At 35.3% G+C, this 24874-nt stretch overlaps 5 protein-coding genes and 1 long non-coding RNA gene across 6 annotated transcripts; 3 read left to right on the forward strand and 3 right to left on the reverse strand.

The window, feature by feature from the left end:
* Window positions 1-81: 81 nt before the first annotated feature.
* On the reverse strand, window positions 82-768 carry LOC6651001 (U1 small nuclear ribonucleoprotein C). Its single transcript, XM_002073722.4, has one exon. It carries the CDS (start codon window positions 694-696, stop codon window positions 256-258), a length of 441 nt encoding a protein of 146 aa, XP_002073758.1. The 5' UTR covers window positions 697-768; the 3' UTR covers window positions 82-255.
* A 1358-nt stretch (window positions 769-2126) lies between these two features.
* Window positions 2127-3441, reverse strand: LOC111519527. The gene is made up of 2 exons (XR_002724394.2): window positions 3181-3441; window positions 2127-3025 (listed from the first exon to the last, which is right to left on the reverse strand). It is a non-coding gene; the product is annotated as an uncharacterized LOC111519527 (long non-coding RNA).
* A 33-nt stretch (window positions 3442-3474) lies between these two features.
* LOC6651003 (ceramide kinase) lies at window positions 3475-12540 on the forward strand. The gene is made up of 4 exons (XM_002073724.4): window positions 3475-3857; window positions 10039-11739; window positions 11804-12006; window positions 12079-12540. Exons 2-4 carry the CDS (start codon window positions 10075-10077, stop codon window positions 12218-12220), a joined length of 2010 nt encoding a protein of 669 aa, XP_002073760.1. The 5' UTR covers window positions 3475-3857; window positions 10039-10074; the 3' UTR covers window positions 12221-12540.
* A 240-nt stretch (window positions 12541-12780) lies between these two features.
* LOC6651004 (proteasome subunit beta type-4) lies at window positions 12781-13938 on the forward strand. The gene is made up of 3 exons (XM_002073725.3): window positions 12781-13036; window positions 13102-13603; window positions 13671-13938. Exons 1-3 carry the CDS (start codon window positions 12888-12890, stop codon window positions 13821-13823), a joined length of 804 nt encoding a protein of 267 aa, XP_002073761.1. The 5' UTR covers window positions 12781-12887; the 3' UTR covers window positions 13824-13938.
* Window positions 13939-14210: 272 nt separating this feature from the next.
* Window positions 14211-15814, reverse strand: LOC6651005 (uncharacterized protein CG1161). Its single transcript, XM_002073726.4, has 5 exons — window positions 15647-15814; window positions 15352-15563; window positions 15028-15136; window positions 14838-14963; window positions 14211-14534 (listed from the first exon to the last, which is right to left on the reverse strand). The coding sequence occupies exons 1-5, from the start codon at window positions 15713-15715 to the stop codon at window positions 14367-14369; spliced, it is 684 nt and encodes a 227-aa protein (XP_002073762.1). The 5' UTR covers window positions 15716-15814; the 3' UTR covers window positions 14211-14366.
* Window positions 15815-15874: 60 nt separating this feature from the next.
* Window positions 15875-16909, forward strand: LOC6651006 (stromal cell-derived factor 2). Its single transcript, XM_002073727.4, has 2 exons — window positions 15875-16053; window positions 16196-16909. Exons 1-2 carry the CDS (start codon window positions 15993-15995, stop codon window positions 16771-16773), a joined length of 639 nt encoding a protein of 212 aa, XP_002073763.1. The 5' UTR covers window positions 15875-15992; the 3' UTR covers window positions 16774-16909.
* The last annotated feature ends 7965 nt before the right edge of the window (window positions 16910-24874 follow it).

Consider the following 24874-nt stretch of genomic DNA (forward strand, 5'->3'; position numbering starts at 1 on the left):
TTTTACACATTGAGCTGCTTGATATCGTTTTCTGATTCTGTTTGTATAAGTTTGAAATGGAAATGAGCTCTTTCATTCGAATAATCTTGGTTTCCACTGCAAGTAGAGATTTATTATTATAAAATGCATTTTTATTTTATACGAATTGATTTCTATTAGTTATCTTAGCGTATCTACTTAATTACAATTGTTTTTTATAGGTTCGTTGGCTGTCAATCCTCCAGTGGGCGAAAGTTGCTCAGCGTAGGAACCATGTCACTTTGGTCCATTCATAATGGGCGGGCGCACACCTGGTATTGTGCCGAGAGGCGGTGGTGGTCCCATCATAGCCATGGGATTCATTATTGGCGGTGGACGCATGCCCGTCATCATGGGATTCATCATCGGCGGCATGTAGGGCATACTTGGCATACCCGGACGTGGTGGTGCTCCCATATTGGGAGGAGGTATTGAGACTCCCGCTGGCTTCGGTGGCGCTGCTGTGGGTCCACTGGCAAACGGATTGTTGGTTATCTTTCCAGCCTTAAACGCCGCAGTGGTGGCATCAATCAAATGCTGAGCCTGCTCCTCCATCCACTTCTGGTAGTAGAATTTAACATTGTCGCGGTGCTTGCGTCCAGTGCAATGTGTCTTGCGCACGGAGGGCGAGTCGTGCGTCAAGTATGTGTCACAATAATCGCAATAATATTTCGGCATTTTATTTTACAAATTTATAAATAAAAATTATCTTTTATTTTTTTCAGTTTCGATGTGAATGGCAAAAAGCAATGTGACCAGTTAATTAAAGAAAAAATTACAATTTTTCAAGACCAAGGTAACACTTCTTTACAGACATATGGCAACCCTATAATTTATAGCAACGGTCTAAAACTTCCAAATTTATTCTGAGATTATGTTAGGAATTTTAAATGAAAAATGTCTTATAAATATAAACACATTCTATTTATGAAAACATTTTAAACATCTAGTGTTTAAAATTGTTTTGTTATTGTTGTTAGAGCTGGGAGTCCATCGATAGTCTCCCATCTCGATGGATTTTGCAGCGATGGCAAAAAAATCGATAGTAGAGTTTGTTCTTTTTTATCGATGTATGGAACCATCGATACTATCGATGGAAATCCCATCTCTAATTGTTGCTAAAAACGCTAGCGATTTAAAACGCGTGAGTAAACCGCTCGAACATTTGAGTAAACGCGTGAACATGTTCGAGTTCGTGAGTAATGTTGTGTTTACGTTCGAAGTTCGCGAGTAAAGTTGGAGTTCGGCCCATCTGTTGCAGTTCGGCTCATCGGTTCGGCGTGGTTCGGAAAGGGTATTCGTAGGGTATTCACTTTTTGTGGTGCAATTTAACAAAACTTACATTACAATTAAAAAACAACTTTAAATACTTTCAATTCATTCTAAGGTGCTAATATTGATCTTCCTGCCTTACACAAATATATGGCACATCACCATCACGTGAGGATTTCGCAGAAAATGCGTTGCAATTATTTAAAATGACCTCATTTGCAATTATACAATATTATTATCATTTAAAAACTATTTTAAAAAAAAACCCATCTCCCATATCCATTTTGAAAACTTTGTTAATGAATGAACATACGCATAACTTGGCGCACACTCGAAGCTCAGAAGGCTGCGTTCCGTCAATTCGCAAGGAGGTTATAGGCACGTGATGGACTGGCGAGTGGTGGGCCAAGCTTGTAATGTCAGCTACGACAGCGAAATACTGTACGAGCTGTATCACAAATTCCTGGCTGAAGCAGAGGTGAAGGAGCGGCGCCGCGCGCTGGAACTGTAGGAGCAGGAGATACCTTACTGGTGGGATGACGGCGAGTACATCTCGGCCAACAATTGGCAAATAACATATACGGAAAACGTTGACAAGGCCACTGTAGACTCAGTGTTAGTCAAAATATACCAGATGTATTACATCTCGAACCCAGGGCCAGGGTTCCGAATAAGAGATTCGTGGGTTTCCGTCTGTCTCCTTCCGGCCCATAAAATAGCAGCAATAATGCTGACTATTAAATAATATCCCACCAGTCCCCAAGGTACGTATTTACATTTATATTTACAAGTTGCTTGATATATATCCGATCTGGAAAGCACAACAATGATAAATATTAAAGTGTTTTTAAAATGTAATATTCCATTTATCTTTTTATCAGCAGCCCAAGAATCAAAGTCACATTATCATATAAGCGTAATATCAATGACGTAAGCAATTGGTTGATGTTGTCGATATAGTGGAGTAGAGGAAGAATGTGGCACTAAACGATGGAGCCGACGAGCTGATGGTGGCAAGGGTCCAAATGACAAGTTTTCTGATTTCTACAGGAACTTTCAAGGAACTTGTTGCTACTCCCAATGTCGTAACAAAGGATTCCAACTATTTGTTTGGAAGAGTAATCCAACGAGTGCGCCCACAACTTGGCTCAAGATCAAGAGCTATACGTGCGCTTGGGATCAAGTTGATGGCAGTTATGTTGGCGTCCAAGGAATTTGTCTGAACAACAATATCAATTCTGTGATGCCTTTATAACGGTGCACCGTGGTGTCTCGAGATGTGTGCCTTTGTTTGGTGAAGTCTATTTGAGCTCCAATCAAGATAATTCGGCTATGGCCTACGTTCTCCCGTTGTTACCTGGTGTGCCCGTGGTGCCAGTCAATTTGGACGAGTATCTGAACGTCACCGAAGCAATTTACAATCATATTGAGGATTTGCGTAAATCTAATTCCCATATGCATGGCGAATTGAAGCTCTACAAAAAGGATCCTCTATTGGTCCATTCCAGGTAAGAATGGAATGAATTCCATTATGAAAATGTAAATAATTTCTAATATTTCTCTTATTTCCAACCATTTCACAGAATCAAGACTGGCAATCGCAATCCTGGATCCATTGTTGGCATTGTTGGCAGCAAGGTGACCTCAAGAATGTTGTGTTGGCGCCTCACTCACTCACTCTACCATCGGTCTAAGCATCGGTCTAAAATTCAAAAGCCGCTTAACCAAAAATAACCTAAATTTGGTTGGGGAAAAAAAAATTAAAGAAAAGAAATTTCTACCAATTGCTTACAAAAAAACTAAATTGATTGAATTTAAAAAACCACTTTAAACTTTCAATTCATTCGCATCTTGGAGAATGAAAAATATGTTTATGGAAGATAAATTCACCTTTAATAATCCCTGAAACAAAAAGTATGTGAAGAGTATAAGTTAGTCGGCTTTGTGTTTCCGCTACGAGTTCGATTTGGTTCCATCTGCCTCGTTGCGAACTACCGTTGTACGGGGGTGGTTGAAGGTGTTTTGATTTCAAACTGAGCGGACGTGCGGTCGGATCATTTGCCGACAATTTTGTTTTTGTTTTTAAGAGTCTAGAATTATGAATTGCTAAAAAATGTTTAAAGCTGCAAGGTGAAACTTAATAATAAAAAAATAAAGTGTCGCGTTTATTTTGTTTTGTGACATTATTTTCATATTTATTGTTTTAACTAATTAGTTTATATGGCAAATTCTTAAAATGCTACTAAGCTCAATTGCTGTTTTCAATTTATTGGCAATAAACAAATTAACACTTGTCAAATAAGAAAATTTAAACACAAATGCATTTACAGTAACACGCAAAACTGCAACTTTCAAACTTTGTCTAAGTGTGTGTGTGTGTGTAAGTGTGAGTGCGCGCGATAGTGAACGTGTGAATGTGTGCAAAAAAACAAAAATTGCAATGCTTCGTATTCGTATCGAATTTTCTTGATTTCCACATGTACATAACTGCAATTGCAATAACAACAACAACAGCGGCAACGTAGACAACATTTATTTCGTCTGTGTATGGATAAAATCTATAGAAGGTAAGCTCATATAGTGCTAATTGGCAAAAAAAAACAAACCCGGCAATAAGTATAGCGCACATTTAAATTGTGGGGGAATGTGTATGTACATATATACTATGTATGTATGTATGTATATTTATCTAACACATACACATGTAGAAATCGATGCTACAGCTGTGTTTTTGTTCTTTTCTTTTGCACCACAGCTGTCTGGCGATAACGGTATTCTTAGTGTGGGGGAGGATAAAATGAAGTTCTTCTTTTGTTTGTCTCCCCCTCACTCTCTCTCTTTATGCCTCTCTATCTCTATTTTTTTTTTTTTGTTATCTCTACCGCTCTCTCTCTGCTCTGCGGCTTTTATTCTTACGAAAAAGTAACTTTCGGCAAGTGATAAATTGAATACTCTAAATACATATGTACATACACAGCTCATGAACATTCTTCATTTTGATAAATCAATCTAAAAAAAATGTTGGAAAGCAGATTTTTTTTTTTTGAAAAAGAAAGTTTTTTGAGAGATGTAATTATCTATCAATGGCAATACCGAAGAGGAACAAATATGTTATTGTTTGTTCGTATTATTAATAATTAATTATTTATTTATCTTAAAACTAAATTTATTTCAATGTTGATACATTTTTTAAGCTTTGTAACTTAACTTCGATTAGCTGATTTTGAAATCTTGTCTCAATTGTTCCGCATAAAAGAACTTTGACTGTATTTCAAAGCTTCATTAATTAAACTATTTCTAGTCTAAACTGAACTGCATAACTAAATATTATAAATTATTTGAAAAAGAATAAAAATCAGGAGATTAACTGTCCTGTTCTGAATTGTATACAACTTTCTCATCGTAAACTTGTTTAGTTTTGAAACCTTTAACTTTTTCGTATATACCTCACCTTGTAGAAGGGTCTCTAAAAGTCGAATCTTTAAATGTGTAACCAATTTCAAAATAGGCAAATGGGTTTTTAGTACGTAAATGTTAAAGGTTTCAACTTTTCACATTGCCAAAGTAGAAAAAAACAAATACCAACTTACTTTTTTTAAGCACTTTGTTTAGCCCGTCTAAGCTCTTTCGCCCACATTTTTATTTGTTTTTTTTTTTTTTGCGGCCAGCTGATTAATGTCTTCACACAATTTTTTGAGGTTGTTTATGATATGATATGTTGATGGTGGATGGCGTGGATACTTATATATTTATGGGGGGTTGCGTGTCCAAACTAAAAGGTCAAGGCTTTGCATTATAAAGTTTTAAATTTTCCTTCTACTTGCCGCTTTTTTTTTTGGTATAATTTGTTTTTTATCATGACAACTTGTAGACATTTCCGTTCTAGAACATACATTTGTAATTAGCCATTCCCACCTTATCGTTATGCACTTAAAATTGTGACACCTTTGATCCATAAGTTAATGTACTTAATTTTCATTTTCACTTAACTTTTATAAAATAATTTATTGAACTAAATGTGACTCAGTTATTAACCGGTAATTGTGGTTTATAGAATGTCATGCGGCAAGTTATAAAGATTAGGCGAAAACAGGTTGGCCATAGTTCGATATCAAGGTATTTCTCACAGGGTGTTGGATATAAAAAACATTTCCACACCTTTTATATGCCAAATTTACAAAGTTCTTATACAATATTTTGTTTTGATTTCATTGATGAATTTGTTCTAGGCGGAGATTCAAGATTAAATCATGCTCCAGCCCCCTTAATATCACATGGCTTTAATCTTATCACTATATAGTGTCACATACATATATATGTATATAGGTGCAAACTGATTACTCTTGTCATGCTGAACTGAGCTGAACTGAGCGAAGAAGATAAAAAAAAACTAACCATATATTACAAAAATAGATTGAAGTGCTCTAGCACTTGAATGTTATTGTTTTGGCTAAAACGATAAGCCAAATGATTTAACCCATATCAGTTATAAACAATACAAAAAAAAAAAGGGTTTGCCACAGATTTCAAAGTTTGTTTATTGCATGTCTAGCTTAGTTTTTAGCGCATTTAAATGCTGATTTATCTTAACACAAATCTCCAACTGGCTAACAAACTAGCCGATTTGTAGTACAACTACAAATTACATGATACTCTATAACTATTTAAGGCTTAAACAAAAGCAAGAACGAATTTTAATGAACTTTTGGCTTAAAGTTAGTTTTTCTTTTAAGGGCGTGGCTTTTTTTGTTTTTTTTCATGAATAATCAATTCATAAATAATGAAATTTTGAAATTTTATTGTTTCCGCCTTTATCTGTTTTCTACTTTATGGTATACTAAAAGAATTAAAAACAAACCACTAACATTTTCAGGTCAATATACTTTTTCGCATACATTTTATAGAGGATTTTGTTTTGTAGAATTTGTACAAAAGGAGAGAAACAATTGTTCTAAGAGATTCAAAGAAAACTAAAAATGATTAATAAAGAATGTCGGCAAGACAATCATATGTAAATGTTTAGAATAACCCAAATAAATTGTTCTATTTATAACAATTACTAGACATATGTACATACATACTAAATTTTTAAATACCTTTTATTTCTTGTACTTTTACTATAAATAGCAATTTACGTTTACAAATTGTGGTTTCCTATTAACAATATTAAACTCTCACAACAAATGCTAATATTATTATATATATTTGCTTTAGCATTTCACTGAAGGGTCTTGTTATATTCAATTTCCACAAATTGTGGGGGTTCCGTTTTCCTGTAATCATCAGCGGCCGCCCCCATTTCGCTTCCGATAATATTGTACATATTTTATTTAATTTGCTTATTCATGTAAATATATATTCATTTTATTTACATCATTCCCCAAGGGGGAAATCTCTTGTTCTCCAGTTCTTTTCTTCTCTCTCTCGTTCTTTTCACATCCATTTATGATGAATTGTTTTGTGTTTTTTTTTTGGCGTTTGCATGGGGGAAAGACCCTAAATAAATATATATAGCTATATATGTATGTCGACTTATAGAGTATTTTACAAGTGTTGTTTTGTTTCACTCATTACAATAAAAACGTTTTTAATTAACAACAATCACAGACAGAGAATGAGAGAGTGAAAAAAACAGCAAAAACTAATTAATTTTTGGCATGCAGAGAGATACATAAAATGTATAATGAAATGTTAGAGTATGATACCCTTAATGAAAGTGAAAACTGAATGCAAAATTTTACCCATTTTGGACCACTGTTCGACTTTTCGAACAGCAAGTTTTGTATGTTTTCAAAGATTCTGTATTTTATTTGACTATATTTCAATCAAAGGGAAGTATATAGTTAGTTCCACAAAAATTACATTGAATAAACCTTTAAATCCATTTTTTGAACCAGTTTCATCCCAAACTAAAACAGGCAAAATGTTTTATTTTTTAAAAAAGTAATTTTGCAACTTTAAATCAGCCAAATCAGGTCAGTATTTGAGATCCAAAAGTTTTTGAAATAATTTAAGCTTATAATTATTTAGGCATATCTCTCAATTATTCGTTAATTTAAGGAAGTATTGCTTTAGTAATAAATATTGAGTAAACGTTCTTAATTTATTAAAATTCTTAAATATTACATAAATACATACGTTTAAATTGACTTACTGGACTTAAGAATATTTTCTTAATGTTTATACATTTTTTTTCTTATACACTTGAGCAAAAAAAGAAAGCCGAATTGATTGTTTGGGCTATCAATCTTAAGTTTAAAATAAATTGAACAATATTTAGGTAAAACCATTTAGCAATGTAAAATGAAATGTTAAATTTATACCAAAAACTTTATCTATTTATAAAGTTTGTAAAGATTCTTATATTCCGTACATTTTTATAAGCTTTAATTTACAGCAAAAAGAATTGTTTATAAATGTGAAAAATGCAAAATGTTTGTCCAAATATTGTCTATAACTAAAATATGTACATATATCTTGAATAAATTTTATAGTTATATGTTTTTAGAGCTCATGCAAACCTTTTATGTGTTAGATGAAATAAATTTTAATATTTCTGTCATTCTACTATAATAACGAGAGACCATTAACCTTGAAATTATGACTTTTGTATCGGTCGCCGTCTCCCACGAAAATGAGTTAAAAAACTCATTAAAAAAAAAACTGCAAATGGAATGCCGCTAGGAAATATAAAGAAAATAAACTTGAAATGCAACTAAAACCTGTTGCTAGGCAAATGCACAAACATAGAATAAACATGTGTCAAGTTTCAAGGTCAAGTGTCCAATATACACAAATATGCATATATATTTAGATGATCTATGGGCAAGTGAGGTGCAGTTCAGTCATGCGATTTAGTCGGTTATTCGGTTATGGTTTATTGGTGGTCAAGTCAAGGCGAAGGTCGACGTCGCGACGTCGCAGTCGACGAGAGAATTGAAAACTCGTTTTTCAAAAAACACGCACAGCTTCTCCTCCAATTCACAGTCTTTGCCTGAGACTCAGTTTTTAGTTGATGATTCTAAAGCTAAGCTTTTGGGTGCGATCTCTCGCTGATGGATGGAGATAACCTTGAGTAAATTGCGTATACGTAGTGTTGTTTGCTTAGTCGACTGAGTTCTTTTTGTTACGGTGTGTGTGTGAGTGTTCAATTAGCAGCAGTATATATATTTTTCTTCTACTGGTTGTGACTAACTATTGTATTTGTCTATACATATATATATTTCTTTTCACTTTAACAAAATGGCAAGCTTTGTGTTTGCCTTCAATCGGGGCCGAAGTGAACTTAATGGAGGGTCTGAGACCTACTTGAACATGTCAATAAAAACAAAACACAAAACAAATTCATATTTACTGATAACAAAACTGAAAAATGTCTCGCATCGTCATATTAAAAATTTAACAGTAAAAAAGTCATATATTAATTTTCATGATTACAATTTATAGGCAAGTTGTTTTATTTCTAATTATGACATTTGAAACAAACTTTTGCCTTCAATCCGCTCCTGCAAAATAAGATTCTTTTGAAATGTTTTAAACAAATGAATAAAGAATATGTGTTTTTTGTTTTGTTACTTAAAACCGGTTTATTTGTTGAATTGAAACATGAACTGGCTCAGTTCCTTCAAATTGGTTTAAATTTTCACTGACCTTAGTAATTTACAATTTTTTTTGTCTCAGTTGAGAGTTCAATCAACCTTTTCTTTTACACCTTCTCTTTTTCTCTCTCCGTTTTTCTTTCAACAATTTAAACCAGTTTTTTTTTTATATCGAACACATTAATCTTTCTCCCTCTCTCTCTGTCTCTCTGCTTTAACACAAATTCATTGAGCCATAAACAACAAAATTACGCTTCGTCGAGGTAAAATGTGCAATTTTTGTTTTTTTTTGTGTTTTAACTGATAAGCAAACCGAAGGCAATACAAAGGTATAAATTCTATATAGTATATATGTACATATATATGTATAGTATATATGTACAAAGTCGAAGGAAAAGATAGGCAGATAGACATAAGACGGCCATAAATTGTTTATAATATAATTAAAGTAAAATTCTGAGTAAGCAATGCAAATTGCCCCATTTATGAACTGAAATCGGTTTCTATGTCTATAATTCTTTGTGGTTTCATACAAAGCGTACAATTAGAGTGATTTGTATTCTTGAGAAGTCAAACAGGTGCTGGAGGCGTTTTATTTCTACTCCTCAAAGTTAGCCATCAATTTAATACGTAAGAAAACTATGTTATTTCATAACCAACGTTTCTTAAGAACTTGGATACAATTGAATCAATATTGATTCAATTTGGAACGCATATTAATAACTTAAAGAAGACGTAAAGATCAATCAAAAGTTTTATCGGTATACATAAATCTAAAAAATAATAAGATTGATTTCATGTTGAAACCATTTAAGATTTTGATAAGCCTCCCTTTGTCTATATTAAGATATTGATTTTCCAAAAATCGATTTTGTTATTGATTGAAATGGAAATGATGATGATTGTCATTGGAATACCATTAGCACTTCATTGCTAATGACATAGGCCATCAGTTTTGGGTTGACCTTTTCCGCCATACACTCACACTCACAAACACACACAGAGACACCTTCATGACTCTAATTAAGGCCCTATCATACGAAAACGTTTTCAGAAATTAAAAAAGAGAATGGAGTTGTAATTGAGTTTTACGACGACTATTTCTATTGCGAAACCTGTTTTAACTTTTCCTCTCTCTCACGTTTTTTAGAGCCGGCAAAAACGACGACGTTAGGGGCAAATCAAGATGACGCAGAGCAAACAGCCATTACCATGCTGTTCCTCCTCCTCTGCCGCTCCAGGAGCCATGGAGTTGGGCAACATTTTGCTCAACAATTTCCAATTGAAAAAGAAAAGCTATCGTGTACTGCTCCATGGACAGCAATTGATTTGGGAACGCATGCAAAAGATTAGGGAGAATGAGAAGCAAGCTCCACCAATGGAAACTAAAGTCATTCCAGATGGTTCAACCGGATGTGCCTATGGTCCGAGTAGTCATGTTTTACACATTGATGACATTATTAGCGTTAAGTCGGGTGACACGAAGGTGGCCTCAATGAAACCCCCCGATCATGTACCCATATCGGGTGGGTCCACAAGACCTACGAATCAATATCTGACTATAAATTATGCTCAGAGATTGAGTAAATCGAAAACCGATTGCAACCGTTGGCAATTGCAACGCTTGACCCTCTACAATGCGGATCCGTATATAGTACGTCAATGGTTGGAAGAGTTGCAGTTGCGTTTGAGTGACTCCACGCCGACAAGAATGCGTGTGCGACGTCTATTGGTGTTCATCAATCCGTATGGCGGACGCAAGGCAGGATCTCAGACATATGAACGTGATGTCAAGCCCGTTTTCCAGTTGGCAGGCATTGATGCCACTTGTATAACCACACAGAGAGCAAATCAGATACGTGATATATTGTTAACGCACGATCTCAGTTGCTACGACGCGGTTTGCTGTGTCGGAGGCGATGGCACCGTGGCAGAGGTTATCAATGGCTTGATCTTTCGTCGCATTAAAGAGTTGGGCTTAGATGAGCGAAAGCCGGCGTTCATTCCACGGCCAGAGTTAACAGTGGGCGTTATACCCGCCGGTAGCACCGACACCATTGCCTATAGTATGCATGGTACGGCGGATGTCCGTACAGCAGCCATTCATGTGATATTGGGCCAACATCGTGGCCTGGATGTGTGCAGTGTGAGCAATAGTCAGACTCTCTTGCGTTTCTGTGCGAGTGTCCTTAGCTATGGCTATCTGGGCGATGTGGCCGCACAGAGTGAACAATATCGTTGGATGGGCACTCGCAGATATGAGTACAGTGGTGTCAAAGCCTTCATCAGTAATCGTGGCTATGAGGCCGAATTACGTTTAGTTGAAGAGGTTAATTCCCCGCTGTCTCCGCAAACCCCTTTAATCGATGATGACAATGTCTCCACTATTTGTTATGCCAATTGTGAGCGTTGCAGCTTTGCCAGTTCCATAATAGATCAACGCTCCTCGATATTTAATACCGAGCAATTGGCTCAATCAAGGGAAGAATTGCCACAGAATGACGTTCCAACGGTCGAACAGCCCGCTCTTCATTTAAATTCTAGCGAAACTGCATTATTAAGGCGTCCACGTCCTAACCAACTGCAATTAACATCGTCGACAGCTAGCGGAGGATTGCTCAATTCCACCTACGATTTGAACTCACCTGAGCATCAATGGAAGACCATTAAAGGCAATTTCTTTATGATTTGTGGCGCCAATATAACCTGTGCCTGTTCCCGCAGTCCCAATGGCATTTCGCGCTACAGTCATTTGGGTGATGGTTGTCTGGATTTAATTTTGGTTAAGAAAACCTCACTGATCAATAATGTCAGATTCCTCCTGAACACGGCTGGAAGAGGAGGCGATATTGTAAGTAGACCTATAAGAATATTCAGTATCAGTTTGTTTAACATGTCTATGCTTCAATTTCCAGCGTAATCTACCTTTTGTGGAGGTCTACCGTACTAGAAAATTCCAATTTAGAACTTTATCAGCAGCCGCCGCCAGCGAGGAGAGCAATTTCAGTCTAGGCGGCTCTTGTCAGCCCATAGCTCAAGCGGAAGTGGGTGGTACTTCAGAATATTCCAGCTGGAATTGTGATGGCGAAGTGGTCACCGATTTAGACATTACCATGATGTAAGTATACCTTTATTCTCTTTTCTTTCTCTTTATTCACTTTTATTAAAATTCGATTCTTGTTAATTGCAGATCGCATTGTCAACTCATTGATGTTTTTATGCGTGGACCACATTCCTATAGCAAGCCGCTTAAAAGAGATAACCACGCCCCCATGTCACCGACAACGCCTAACAGTTCCAGTGATAATGTTTATTGCTGTTGCAACAATTAGAAGAAGCTTTACGAAATTGAATATGAATATTTTTAAACCTTTGGCCGTGACACAAATTATATATGTAGCTTGTAATAGTCCCTGATTAATTGTTAAAGCCTAGCTCAACTATGCGCGTAATACATATGTATTATATATTATTGATATAACTAGACTGTATTATTTGGAGGCATCTAAAAGATGCGATAGAAAATCAAGCACAAAACCCAAAAAGCACAGATAACATTCCCTAGCACTATGAACGGTGTTGATTATATGTAGAATATTTTGTGTATACTGGTATACTGGCAAATATATGTTTTTAATATCTTAAAAAAGAATACAACTCTTTTTGAATGACTAAATGGTTTTAAAAGATATTAGCTGTTTTGTTGTATCGCTTTTAATCGCTTTAAAACTAAAATCAAAAACTTTTCCGCACTAATTTACTTTAAATTTCCCGCGTAGCTGTATATAGTTGTCCCTTTCTTATTGCCCAAGTTTGAAATTAAGTGTGACCAAAGTTCGTATGTTGATGAAATATATCGCTATCGATAAACTCACCAGTGCTGCCACTTTTTTGCAGACTTTATCTGTGGCAACTCTACTCGTTTCTGCTCGTCATTCTGTCGCATTCCGGTTGAAGCTAAAGAAATAAATTGTTTTATTAACTTACACTAAAATTAAAATGTTGAACAACTACCAGAGCTCAGGCTATCCCTTGTGGAGCAATGGACCCACACCTGGTGGTTTCTACAACTTCACCGGCGGACAGCAGACCCACAAATTGCCCAGTGAACTGGTCACAGAGGGTCCGTACGGAACCAAGCGGAATACGTAGGAATATATATAGGCAGCTTTGAAGAATCACCCTTAACTCTTCTTATTCGCTTTTCTTGCAGATCTTCAATTACCACTGGTTCATCGGTGTTGGGCATTCGCTTTGATGAAGGCGTTATGATCGCAGCTGACACCTTGGTCTCCTATGGATCATTGGCTCGTTATCAGGATATTCATCGCGTTTTCAAAATCAACAACAATATCATTTTGGGCGGAAGCGGAGATTTCGCTGACATACAATCGATCAAACGGAACATTGATCAGAAAATGATTGAGGACCAATACTACGATGATCAGATCACAATGAAGCCTAAAGAATTGTCCTCTTGGCTGACTCGTGTGCTTTATGGTCGTCGCAGCCGAATGAATCCATTGTACATTGATGTTGTAGTCGGTGGAGTCGATAAACAAGGCGTTCCTTTCCTGGGCAATGTCGATTTGCGTGGACGTGCCTATGAGGATTATGTGGTAGCCACTGGATTTGCCCGTCATTTAGCTTTGCCATTGGTGCGTGAACGCAAGCCAGCTGATCGTGACTTTACCGCCCAAGAGGCTTCAGATTTGGTAACTAAATAATTAACACTTTTGTTACATTTAAAATCTAATCAATCCATTCTTAACCATCCCAAAGATTCGCAAATGCATGGAAGTCTTGTATTATCGTGATACCCGAAACATGTCCAAATACACTGTCGGTGTCTGCACGACCAGCAACTGCTTAGTCGAGGGTCCATACAATGTTAACGAGAACTGGACTTTTGCAGCCAATATTAAAGGCTATTAGAGAAACGAATTCAAAATTTTGTACAATTTTTAATCAAGCTTAAGGGAATACGTTCATACAAATACACAACAATCGCACTCAATTTCAATAATAAAAATTTTGGATTTGATCTGAATATATTTTTTACAATTTCTAGAAATATTTGAAAAAACTTTGAACTAATTTAGTTAGGATTGGTTCTTTTTAATCTTTTAAAAAGAAGGAAAAGTGAAAGTATTTCAATTGATAAGATAACTAGAATTTGCCAGAAAATCGAGTGATAAACTAATATTACACATTTTCAGTTAACAATTTGCTTTTTAAATTGCATCAGAACTGTTTAAACATTCTTCAAAACTTTCATTAAAAGGTTTGCTAACATTTTCGAGTAATGACACATCATCTGAATTTCTATACACAAATAATTCGTTTATATTTTTCGGAAATAAAACTTTTGTTTAATAATTGTGGCTATATTTAGGATATATAAATAATTTTGATCTTCACTTAAACAATGAGGATGTCTTAAGTTTTTGTTTTTTTTTTTTTTGATGCTCCTCCAACTCAGTTGAGCATTGTATGCCGATCATAGATATGACGCCTCTGTTCCCGGACTTGTCTTTTCCATTTATCCTGCTGATGGCCAACACGGTTTAAGACATTGGCTCGAGCACTTAACTCTTGATTGTTGGCCGATGTGGATGCTGCTGGCATGGGCGGTGTCGGTTCATCCTGTAAAACATATATAGCATATCCCACGTATTAGTTGAATTAACCAAAAACTAAACTTAGAGTGAGTTGGTGTTAGTCTGGACTGTGGGGGTGCAGCAATGGATACAGGAGGTTAGAATACAGGAAATGAAACAAAAAAGACAAAAGATTTTTCTATAAAAATCAAAAAATTTCTATTCAAATGCGATCTTCATCATCATCATCTTCATTATTATCACGATCATTATTGGTATGATCATCATGGACTGTTACGAGTAAACTATATTGTATGCCTGCATATTTAGAATATGATTTCATATGTACATCTTCATTGGTGTGCTCCTGATAGTTGGCCTTAACACGCTTGTTCAGCAACGGATCCAGACACATTAGGAAGAGCATGTATATCACCAAAATGGATATTATCCAAATCACTATGATGACTACGACCTAAATCACAAAAAAGAGTCATATTAACTTTAATTTTCTGCATAGTCTTAAATCGGTTTACTACCTTAATCAGAGTCGTATTCCTTGCTACATGGGAGCACTTGCATTCATTGCAAATGGGCAATTCCTTGCCATTGGCATCCAGATGCGGCAGCAATGCTCCAGCACAGACACTAAGTAATCACAATAAATGATTCAAATTAATTATTGTCATTAATATATGATTGAACAAATTTATCAAACTTAGTGTTGATAATATAATTCGGATTTATAACAATTGTAACATATGTATGTACAAATTTTAAATTCAACATTAAGAAAATTCGAACATTAGTTAAAAAAATATTCTGTTTTTATTGTTTTTTTTTTAAAGTGTAATTATACTTACCAATCTGGAGCTGGACTTGCAGTTGTTGTCGTACTGGAATTGGAAGATTTGCCAAGATTTGAAGTTACTGAAGCTGCAGGAGGAGGTAATGCTGAGGGATTAGGTTTTGGTGTTGCTATAGCGCTGGCGGGCACATTGCTTTGGCTACTGTTGTTGCTGCTACTGAGTATTCCAGTTCCAGGCGATGTCTGGTTTTGTATTGCTGTCTCAGCCTATGATTTTTTTTATTGTTTTATTGTGGATGAAAAACAAATAAGTTTGTGTGGGTGTCTTTGTTTGTTTTTCTGTTACTCACCCATGTCACGCCAACCAAATAACATATCGCCAATAATGCAGCGTATATCAGCAGACGCTTGTGTGCCATTAATTTTTGTTTAAATTCAATTTTAGCTATATTATTTACTTTAATATCTTCTTCCTATATTTGTTTTTGCTGAAAAATTGCGTTTGCAAGTGCACGGTGTGACCGTGGTGAAATTAGAGATAATAATCGATAGCAAAATTATAAAAACTTATCGGTTTCTGTTTGTTCTTCAGCCCTTGTCAACATCATTTGTTTGCGTGTAAATTATTATTGCATTATAACTGAGTGTTGGAGTATTAAATAAAACTAAAATAGAATAAAAATAATTATAGACAAAATGCTCAATCTACTGGTGCTAACCTGCCTATCCATAATCAGCTGTCTGCCCAGCTATCAAGGTGAGCTGAGAGCTGAGTCTCATTGCTTAGCGGCTTTTTTTATGTGGTCTTCTGTGATTGGCCACGCCGCTCACAACGCCCCCCCGCTTGCCCACCGCTAATCGCTAAAATCGAATTTCTTTCTGCTTTTGTTGTTATCCAGCCACCCAGACAAATGTTGTGACGTGTGGTTCCATACTAAAGCTGCTCAATTCGGATTACAATTTCCGCCTCCACTCGCACGATGTGAAATATGGCTCAGGATCGGGCCAACAATCGGTGACTGGTGTGGAGCAGAAGGAGGATGTCAATAGTCATTGGGTGATCAAGGCCCTGACAAATGAGCTTTGCGAGCGTGGAGAGCCCATTGCATGTGGCAACACCATAAGACTGGAGCACTTGTCGACCAAAAAGAATCTGCACTCCCATCACTTCAGTTCACCCCTATCTGGAGAGCAAGAGGTCTCCGCCTATGGTACAGACGGTTTGGGTGATACTGGCGATCATTGGGAAGTGGTTTGCTCTAATGAGAAATGGATGCGGGATGCTCACATTCGTTTGCGTCACATCGATACGGGCATGTATTTGGGCATGTCAGGACGTTCGTATGGTCGTCCTATTTCTGGACAAATGGAAATTGTCGGCGTTCATAATCCAAGACACGGCACACGATGGACCACAGCAGAAGGCCTGTTCATTGTTCCCAAAGATCAGGATCAGTTGACGCACGATGAATTGTAGTGCCGCCCATGACAAGAAAAATTCAGCCAAATCCTACTTACTTCTATTTATTAGTTTATTAAAATTATCTAATTTAGTTGAATTTTCTGCGTTTTTACCAGCCAATGAAAAAAGAATAAGCAAGAAACAAATTAAATCAATTGGCATTTTTATCCAAAATCGATATATTGTCACTTGTTGAGGTAAAGTTAATCCTTAAATTATTCTTGGTTCTATTTCGTTAAGTTATTTGAGATGAGAACTCTGTTTGCTTACATATCATAAATGATTTAAGAAAAATGAAATGGGATGACAGTCTCTCAATCCGAAAAGCGCTTGTTTCAAATGTAATCGGATAGAGAATTTGTTGTACGTGGTTAACATTTTGTTGCAAATTTATAATTATTTATGCTAAAATGGTTACAAGGACGTACACGATAATGTAAGGATGTCTGAAAGCACGTGGTTTGGGGTTTGTACTAACATTTGACCTTACAACTAGCTTCAAGCAGTTACCATCATCGAAGGGAAGGGGGGAAAGGGGAAGAGCACAACATTGACAATGCCTTCTGCTCTAAAACAATGGAAACAGAAAACAGGCAAGCAGATAATGGACGCAATGATGATGATGATAGCAATAAGAGGACGAGGGAGGCAAAACTGTATTTACATAGTCATAGTCCCCGGATAAGCTCCATTGTTTTATTCAACATTTAACAAACAACCGACAACAAAACCAGAAAGGGATAAGAAGCAAAGAGAGAACCAGAAAAAGGATAGGGTAGATATGACGACCCGCCTTTACTATGCATATGTGTGCTGATCATAGTTTCATTTATATTCAAATTGAAATTTGAAACACAGTTTATCACAAGATCTAAATGTAAATTTGCCTACTCCCATTGAAACATCACATTATAGTAAGCAAGGATTTTCAACAGGAAAAAATTCTATTTTAAAGTGACTTTGAAAACTGGATATGACACCCATAGAAAATCTTAAAGAAAATCATTTTGCCATATCATTTAATAATGTTAATGTCTCCCTAAACCACAATTTTCACACACACACGTATACACAAAGGAATCATATTATTCTCACATGTTGTGGCAATATGTTGAATAAATAATTGAATTTTTCAGCCCAATTATCGTTTACAGGTGTTGATAATTTCCGTTTTGTGTTGATTATTGATTAACCGTTTATCTTTTCACACATCCATGCATATGTATAAATATATATCTTTGAATATATATATATATGTCGGTAGATTCCTGCCCTACCCTGGTTGGTCTTTTGTTAAGCATACACACCTTCTCACTCTCAGTTTCATTTTCATTGTAGCCTTTTTTGTATATTGTATTTTCCATGTAAGAAGGCAAACCCTAACCCCATACTTTAGAAATGTGTATGTGGTGTGTGTTTGTGTGTGGGAGGGACAAACATCTCGCGCCTCGTTTGGTTTTATCGATTCTTGTTTATCAACAAGGACGAAAGCAACATTCGAAATATCCAACGCCCCCCAAAAAGAACTGAAGAACTCAACACGCTGACTGACAAATTGACGAAAAAACGTTTGAAATGTATTTTCTATAATATTGTGCATGTGTTTGTGTTAGGGTTTCCTTCCTTTCACGCCTTTCCCTCTTTGCCAGCACAAACTGCCTCCACAACCTTCACCGTCAAAAATATTGTGTATACGCACGAGTGCATGGTAAAAGCATATATGGTAAATATGTGTTGCATACGCTGAGGCGCATCTATTAATTTATTTCGTTTTTTTTCGGGGGGACGCAATTTAAATAATTTATTGAATATTTAATGGAAAAGAAATAAAGACAATTAAATTCATTATTATATATTGCAGCACAATCTGTGGCCTAGTTAAATATTTAGCAAAAGTCTTTATTTTCTGTTGTATAAAATAAATGTTTATTTAAAATTTTTAAACTTTCGACCCCATTTATTTGGTTTAGATAGGTTACCATTTTCGAGTTCCAATAATAATCTTTCAGCTTTTCGTCATATTTCATTTATTGTGGAAACTATGATTTAAAATTTACAATCAGAGATATAGGATAACAATATCTCTGCACATTAGTATATTACCGTAGGTAAACGGTAAGAACTGTTTAATTATTGATTAGACCTATTTAATTGAATTTTCAATGAATTGGTTAATTCAAATGATAGTAATGGCATTTAATATAATGATTATTACTTCTGACCTAAATTCGCTAATTGAAATCAGTCATCTAGACTTTATTCTCTACACCTTTTCCCTCACCTTTTTACTGGCTTTCCAGCCATAACTCTTCAGGAGGGCATTAACAAGGCTTCGCTACAACAAATTTCAATTAATAAGGCCACGCGCCAGGATACAAAGGCAAGAGCAATGGCAACGACAACGACAACGGCATGGCAGAACAGCAACAAGAATTAACGTGGCAGCCACAAAAATTAATAACTAAATACAATAAGACGAAAACGAAGTAAGGCAAAAAAAAAAAAAAAAAGAAAACAGAGAAAAGTTCAATCATAAAGAGCAACAAAACAGTTACAGTTACATAACTTGGACACACATGTATGTTTGTTTGTACAGAAGTCTTCTTTTTTCTCGCACTCAAACTCTCTCTCTTTCTCACTTTCAAGTGGGTGTCATATTAGGCAGTTGCCTGTCTGTCAGTCTTTGCTATTGCCTCTGCCCACGCACTCGAGCGAAAGTGAAATTGTAAAGACTGGCCACAAGGAAGAAAAGACGAGGCAATGGCAGCGGAAGAGTGTAAGGGCTAGAGCAATTGTATGTGAGCATGTCTGTGCGGAAGGAAAGGGAAGCGGAAGCGGCAAAGTCGGTTTTGGCCGGGAACAGCTGTTTGCAATTTACAAAGACTTTAACGAAGCCTAACGGCCAAATAGCTATAAAATAAAAACAACAAGGCCAACGAGAAAAGCCCAAACATGATAAGAACGAAGTCAGAATGTAATATTATGAAATAATCGAATTTTTAACTACCCTAACAAACCTTAAAAAAAAACTAAACTATGAACTAAAATATATTATTATTACATCAAAATTGTTAATGTCGATAACAATAGTATTATTATAAAAATTAATTGATATTACTCATACGACACGGATGTTTAATTACTGATGTTCGAAACAATATGGAAATGGAAACAATATTGAATGTCGCCCTATGGTAACGCATAGTGAACAAAATCTTAAAACATAATTAATAAATAATTGTTGGGCGCTGATTATGTACATATGTATGTACATTTTAAATATGCCTGGATGTATATGTATTCGCACATACATGTGTGTATATGTATTTGATTACGCGTGGGCGTACCATTTGCATAGAGAAGACATCGCCCTACAACTGGGGAATACATCAAGTCGAGCGTCTCCTTTTTCATTGTGTGCCTCTGTATGTGCGGCGTATGAGTGTGAGTGTGTCTCTGTCTATGGCTGTGTGTGTGTGCCTGTCATCGCTCTCTCACGCACTTAACATTGAAAATCGAAAACAAGCCCCCAAAGAGGCTCACAAAACAACTGACATCAACAACAACTGCACTTATTTCTCTCCCTCTCTCTTTGCGTATGCGCAACCAAGTCAGAGATAGAAAGAAAGAGAGAGAGAGAGAAAAAATTCTTTATATGCATATAGAATTCTGATAGTGAAAGTTTTGGCAGCGACAACAACAAATTGCCACAATAAATTGTATTTTTGAAGTTTACAGCCCAATGTTAATAGTTAACAGCAACGTTTTAACATCGCGCAATATTGTAAAACAAATTATTTATCTATTGGTAATATTCACTAAAGACTAGAGAAAAGATTTCCAATAAATTGTGAGATATTTATTGTACATTTATTTTAAATACAATTGGATAAATTGTTTGCAGAGAGAAACCGAATGAAAAATGACACAGAGGGTACCAGAGTTCACCATTGAGTAACACAGAGAGGGAGAGCAAGAGAGAGAGAGAGAGCGCGTAAGCTAGGACCTCCTAACTTTTTAACAGCTTAACATCTCCCTATCTCTTTCACGCTCTTTGCCTATGTTGGGCTGCCTGCGACGTAAATACCGTTAGCACAGTACATCGTGGACAGTTGAGCGTGCAAGTTTGAAATCTCCAAACTACTAACTAATATTTCGTGCATAAAAAAAGTAAAGTAAAAGTAAATTGTACAACAACAATAACGAATTGAATAATTTCACAAACAAACAAAAAGAAAACAACAAAATCCCAGAAATTCAAAAATGCTTACCTAAAATAAGAAAAAGAAAATTAGTAAAATCTAGAAAAGTCGGTTCAATATTTTTTCGTTTGAGACGTGAAAAAAGTTCGTCTCTCCTCCTCCCTCCCATACATACATATATATGTATATGTACATACCCCTCACTATCGTTCCGTTGCCTACAAAAGGCTCAGCTGTGTGTGTTATATAAATCTCCGTATATAAGTGTATTGCGTGTGTGTATGACTAACAAATAACAACATTCAGAATTATAAATTAATAATATTGCGCTTTTAGTTGCCTAGTTCTTCAAGTGCTTAGTCAATTTCCTAATCCCAAAAGTTCCTTTTTGGTGTCAATTAAAACTAAATTTTAATAAACAAAATACGGTCCAGAGCAAAAAAAGAAACACAAAAACAGACAAATTTAGTAGCGCATAGAAATAATTCAAAGCGAAGTTTGCAGTAAATTTCCAAAAATTATATCTTTCTTATAAACTTCAATCAACAGTCTAAGCAATGTAAGTTAAATCTTCACATTCTACTATATTTAAAATTTAAATTGATCTATTGACTAGGATTTATTTTAAACATAATAATATCCATTTCCATATATAATCAAGGTATTGAGTTTTTAACTTTAACAAAATTAAACTATTTGTTTATTATGTTTAAAATGTATTTCGACTATATCATAACACAGCAGAACCTTGATGATCAAAATTTGAATTGAATAATAGTTTTTTTTGAGTTCTTAAACAAGATTATTTAAATGTTTTTTAATCTGAAATTATATCAAGAAATATTTTCTATATCATAAAAAGTTTTAAGCATGATATAGAGAAAGATATTAAATTTGGAAAATCCTAAATATCATTCGATGGGTGGCTATTCTAATAATTGTAATAGTTTGCTGCAATCGCTTTTGGCATTGAATATTTTTCGACTCGTCATTATCGTTATGTGGTTTCAGTTTCATTTAATTTCAGCTTCATCAGCTGCACCATGTGTAACAATTTCCCAGCCTTACATTTTCCACAACATTTATTGATTATCGGTGGGTCTGGGTTATGGGCCATAAACCCTCCCGCCATGCCATAACCCCCACCCTCGACGCCCATCCCGATGCCATCCCTATGTTGGTCAAGTCAATTGCTTGCAAAATTTAATAACCGCGCACACTTGGCATTTAACGTTGTATTAGTTTTTTTTTTTTGTTTGTTTCATTTCGTTTTGTGTTGGTGGTCAAAGTTTTTCGTCTTTTTTTTTTGTTAATTTTCTTTACCTTCCTCCTTCTTTCTCTCTATCTTTCAATCTACTTTCTTTGTGTGTTGCCGCCTACGCAGTTGCTCCCTTAATTTTTCACGTTCTTCTTCTGCTCCTTTTTTCGTTTTGGCCATTTTCTTTAGGTCAGACGATAAGGCAAAGACTGAGTGTCTTTATTGTCGAAAGCAAAAAAAAAAAAGGAAATTATATAAAGATGGCAAAAAATTTCCTAGATTTTGATTGATTTGTTGATTATGGCTAAGGTCTGGCAAAAGTGACGAAATGTCAAATGATTATCATCAGTCATAAATGTGTGTGGGAAACACAATTTATTTCAATATAATTGAATTTAAATCAATTTCAATTTTAAACATTTTCTACAAAAATTATAGAAGATTGATTAAAATTAAGTTTAAAATTTTCAAATTTAGAAATGATATTTTCTTTACATTTTGTATAACTACTATAAAAAATCTTTGTATTACTGAAGAAATATCATTCCTTTTGGAACGGCCACTTCTAATTAGCCGCTCCATTGATGATCAAACTGAAAGAATAACACTAAATCAAAAAAATAACATTATAACTTATTCCAATTTTGAAAATTATTTAGAAACTAAACTGGAAAATTCGATTTCTTCGATTTGAAAGAAGTTTTAACTACGGTTTAGTTACCATTTTCCTGTATATGTATATTTTCATTTGTTTAGGAAAAAACAAGTTTCAATTTCAAATTTACTTGTGTCTATATAGTTAGCCCGTAAAAGTATGCAATGGTCTATGCATGATCTGTTACAATGAATTCCATTTGGCCTGCAAAAGACGAAGAAAATATAAATAATATATGTATATGTATCTGTCTCTACATTTCGATGTATTATGTTTCTTCGCCTCCTCCTATAACGCCATCTCTGGGTACCTCTCCTCTTATTTATGCTGCTGGTGGTTTTTCTTTTAAGATTACAAGCAGCTGCTTTTTATTTTTATTTCTGCTTCGAATTCTTGGTCTTCGTTTTGTTTCTCCTTGTCCATCCATTTGCCATTTTCCTTGGTTTTTTTTTCCTCCTTTTTTGTTGTTGCTATAAACGCATGTCCTGCTGGCCTGTTTTTCCTGCTGCTTTTCCTGTCGGTGCTTGCCATTGTTTGTTATGTATGGGTATGTGTGTCTGTATGTGTGGGACCACCCACGACGACAGCGAAGACGACGACAAAGACAAAGTCGCCGTCATTTCCAGTACATTTTTGTCGTCTCTTCTTCTTTTTCTTTTACGTCTTCTTCTTGCCATTTCATTTGTTGTGCCGTTTATTGCTTTTGGCTTTGTTCTTGTTCTTGCTGCTGCTGCTGCAGGATTTCAACTTGAAGTATTTTAGCCATTTGTTGGTCAGCCGCCATCATCAGTCAGAGAACGAGACAACATGCAAGATAGAGAGAGAATGGAAGGAGAGGCAGAGGTTTAGATGGGATAAAACACCAGCTACAGGCAAAGTTATCGTCTTGCAAGGATTTTCGGTTTTGGTATCCTGTGGCCATTTTCCAATTGTCGCCTTGAGATGAAAATGAATAGCACTTGAATGACGCTTAGAAAGAAAACTCACTTTATTGAAAAAAAATACATTTATAAATATCTGATATGCAATCATGATTTTAACTTTAGTTAAACTTTACTTATTTCTCTTTAAAGTATTCAACACATTCCATGAATATTGAGAAGAATAGTAGAAACTTTCTTTATGTACAAATGTATATTAAAATTTTGCATAAACGATTGACCAGAAAGTTTTCTATTTTATTGTTTTTCTTTTGACTTTTTGATGAAATTTCATATTTGCTTTGAGCAATTTTAATGAAGAATATTGAAGAAAGTTTCGCTGGCCAAGTAAATAAAAGCAAAAGTTTTACCTAAATTATCCATGCATATACACAAGTATGGTATATATATCTACATACTTATATATCAGCATATGGAGTAAGAGCCAAGGAGCAATTTCGATTTGATATGCTTACATAGGCCGGGTTGAGCTTAAAACAACAAAAACCAACTCATAAAATTTCGAAGGAAATGAAACCGTTGACGCCGACTTGGATGCTAACGCTGTCGACGACGTTTTGGGCCATTAAACTTGCTTCCCAATAAGTCCTTCATTTCCAAGAAAGTCGCCCAACCCCCCACCACCATTACACAAAAAATAAAGAAATAGCAAAATCTCAGAGCCCCTAAAAACTCAAAACAAAAATTCGTTACAAAGGTATAAGTATAAAATAATAAATAATTAAGAGAATTTGGTATGAGAGATGGAAAAGCGTGGGAAAAATTTGCATAATTGAGTTTTCAATGTTGCCAATAATCAATTCTTGATTTAGCTTTAATTTAATAATGTATTAGTTGTGTGTCTTAGCACTGCAAGTTAATTTAACATGGCAACAATTAACAGCTGTTAAGCTTTTTACAGCATGCGCACTAAAGTTAGCTCTAACAGCTCTCTCGTTTTCTATCTCTCTCTTGTATTTGCGCTCAGCTGTTTTTTCGCTTGGCATTGCGTGCTTTGTCCTTGACAAGGTTTTTGTTTTTTCCCTCGCATTTTTCGTACTTTTGCCAAAAGAAGAATGAT

This window comes from Drosophila willistoni, chromosome 3R (genome assembly GCF_018902025.1).
Source record: "Drosophila willistoni isolate 14030-0811.24 chromosome 3R, UCI_dwil_1.1, whole genome shotgun sequence".
In the NCBI taxonomy this organism is placed as follows: domain Eukaryota; kingdom Metazoa; phylum Arthropoda; class Insecta; order Diptera; family Drosophilidae; genus Drosophila; species Drosophila willistoni.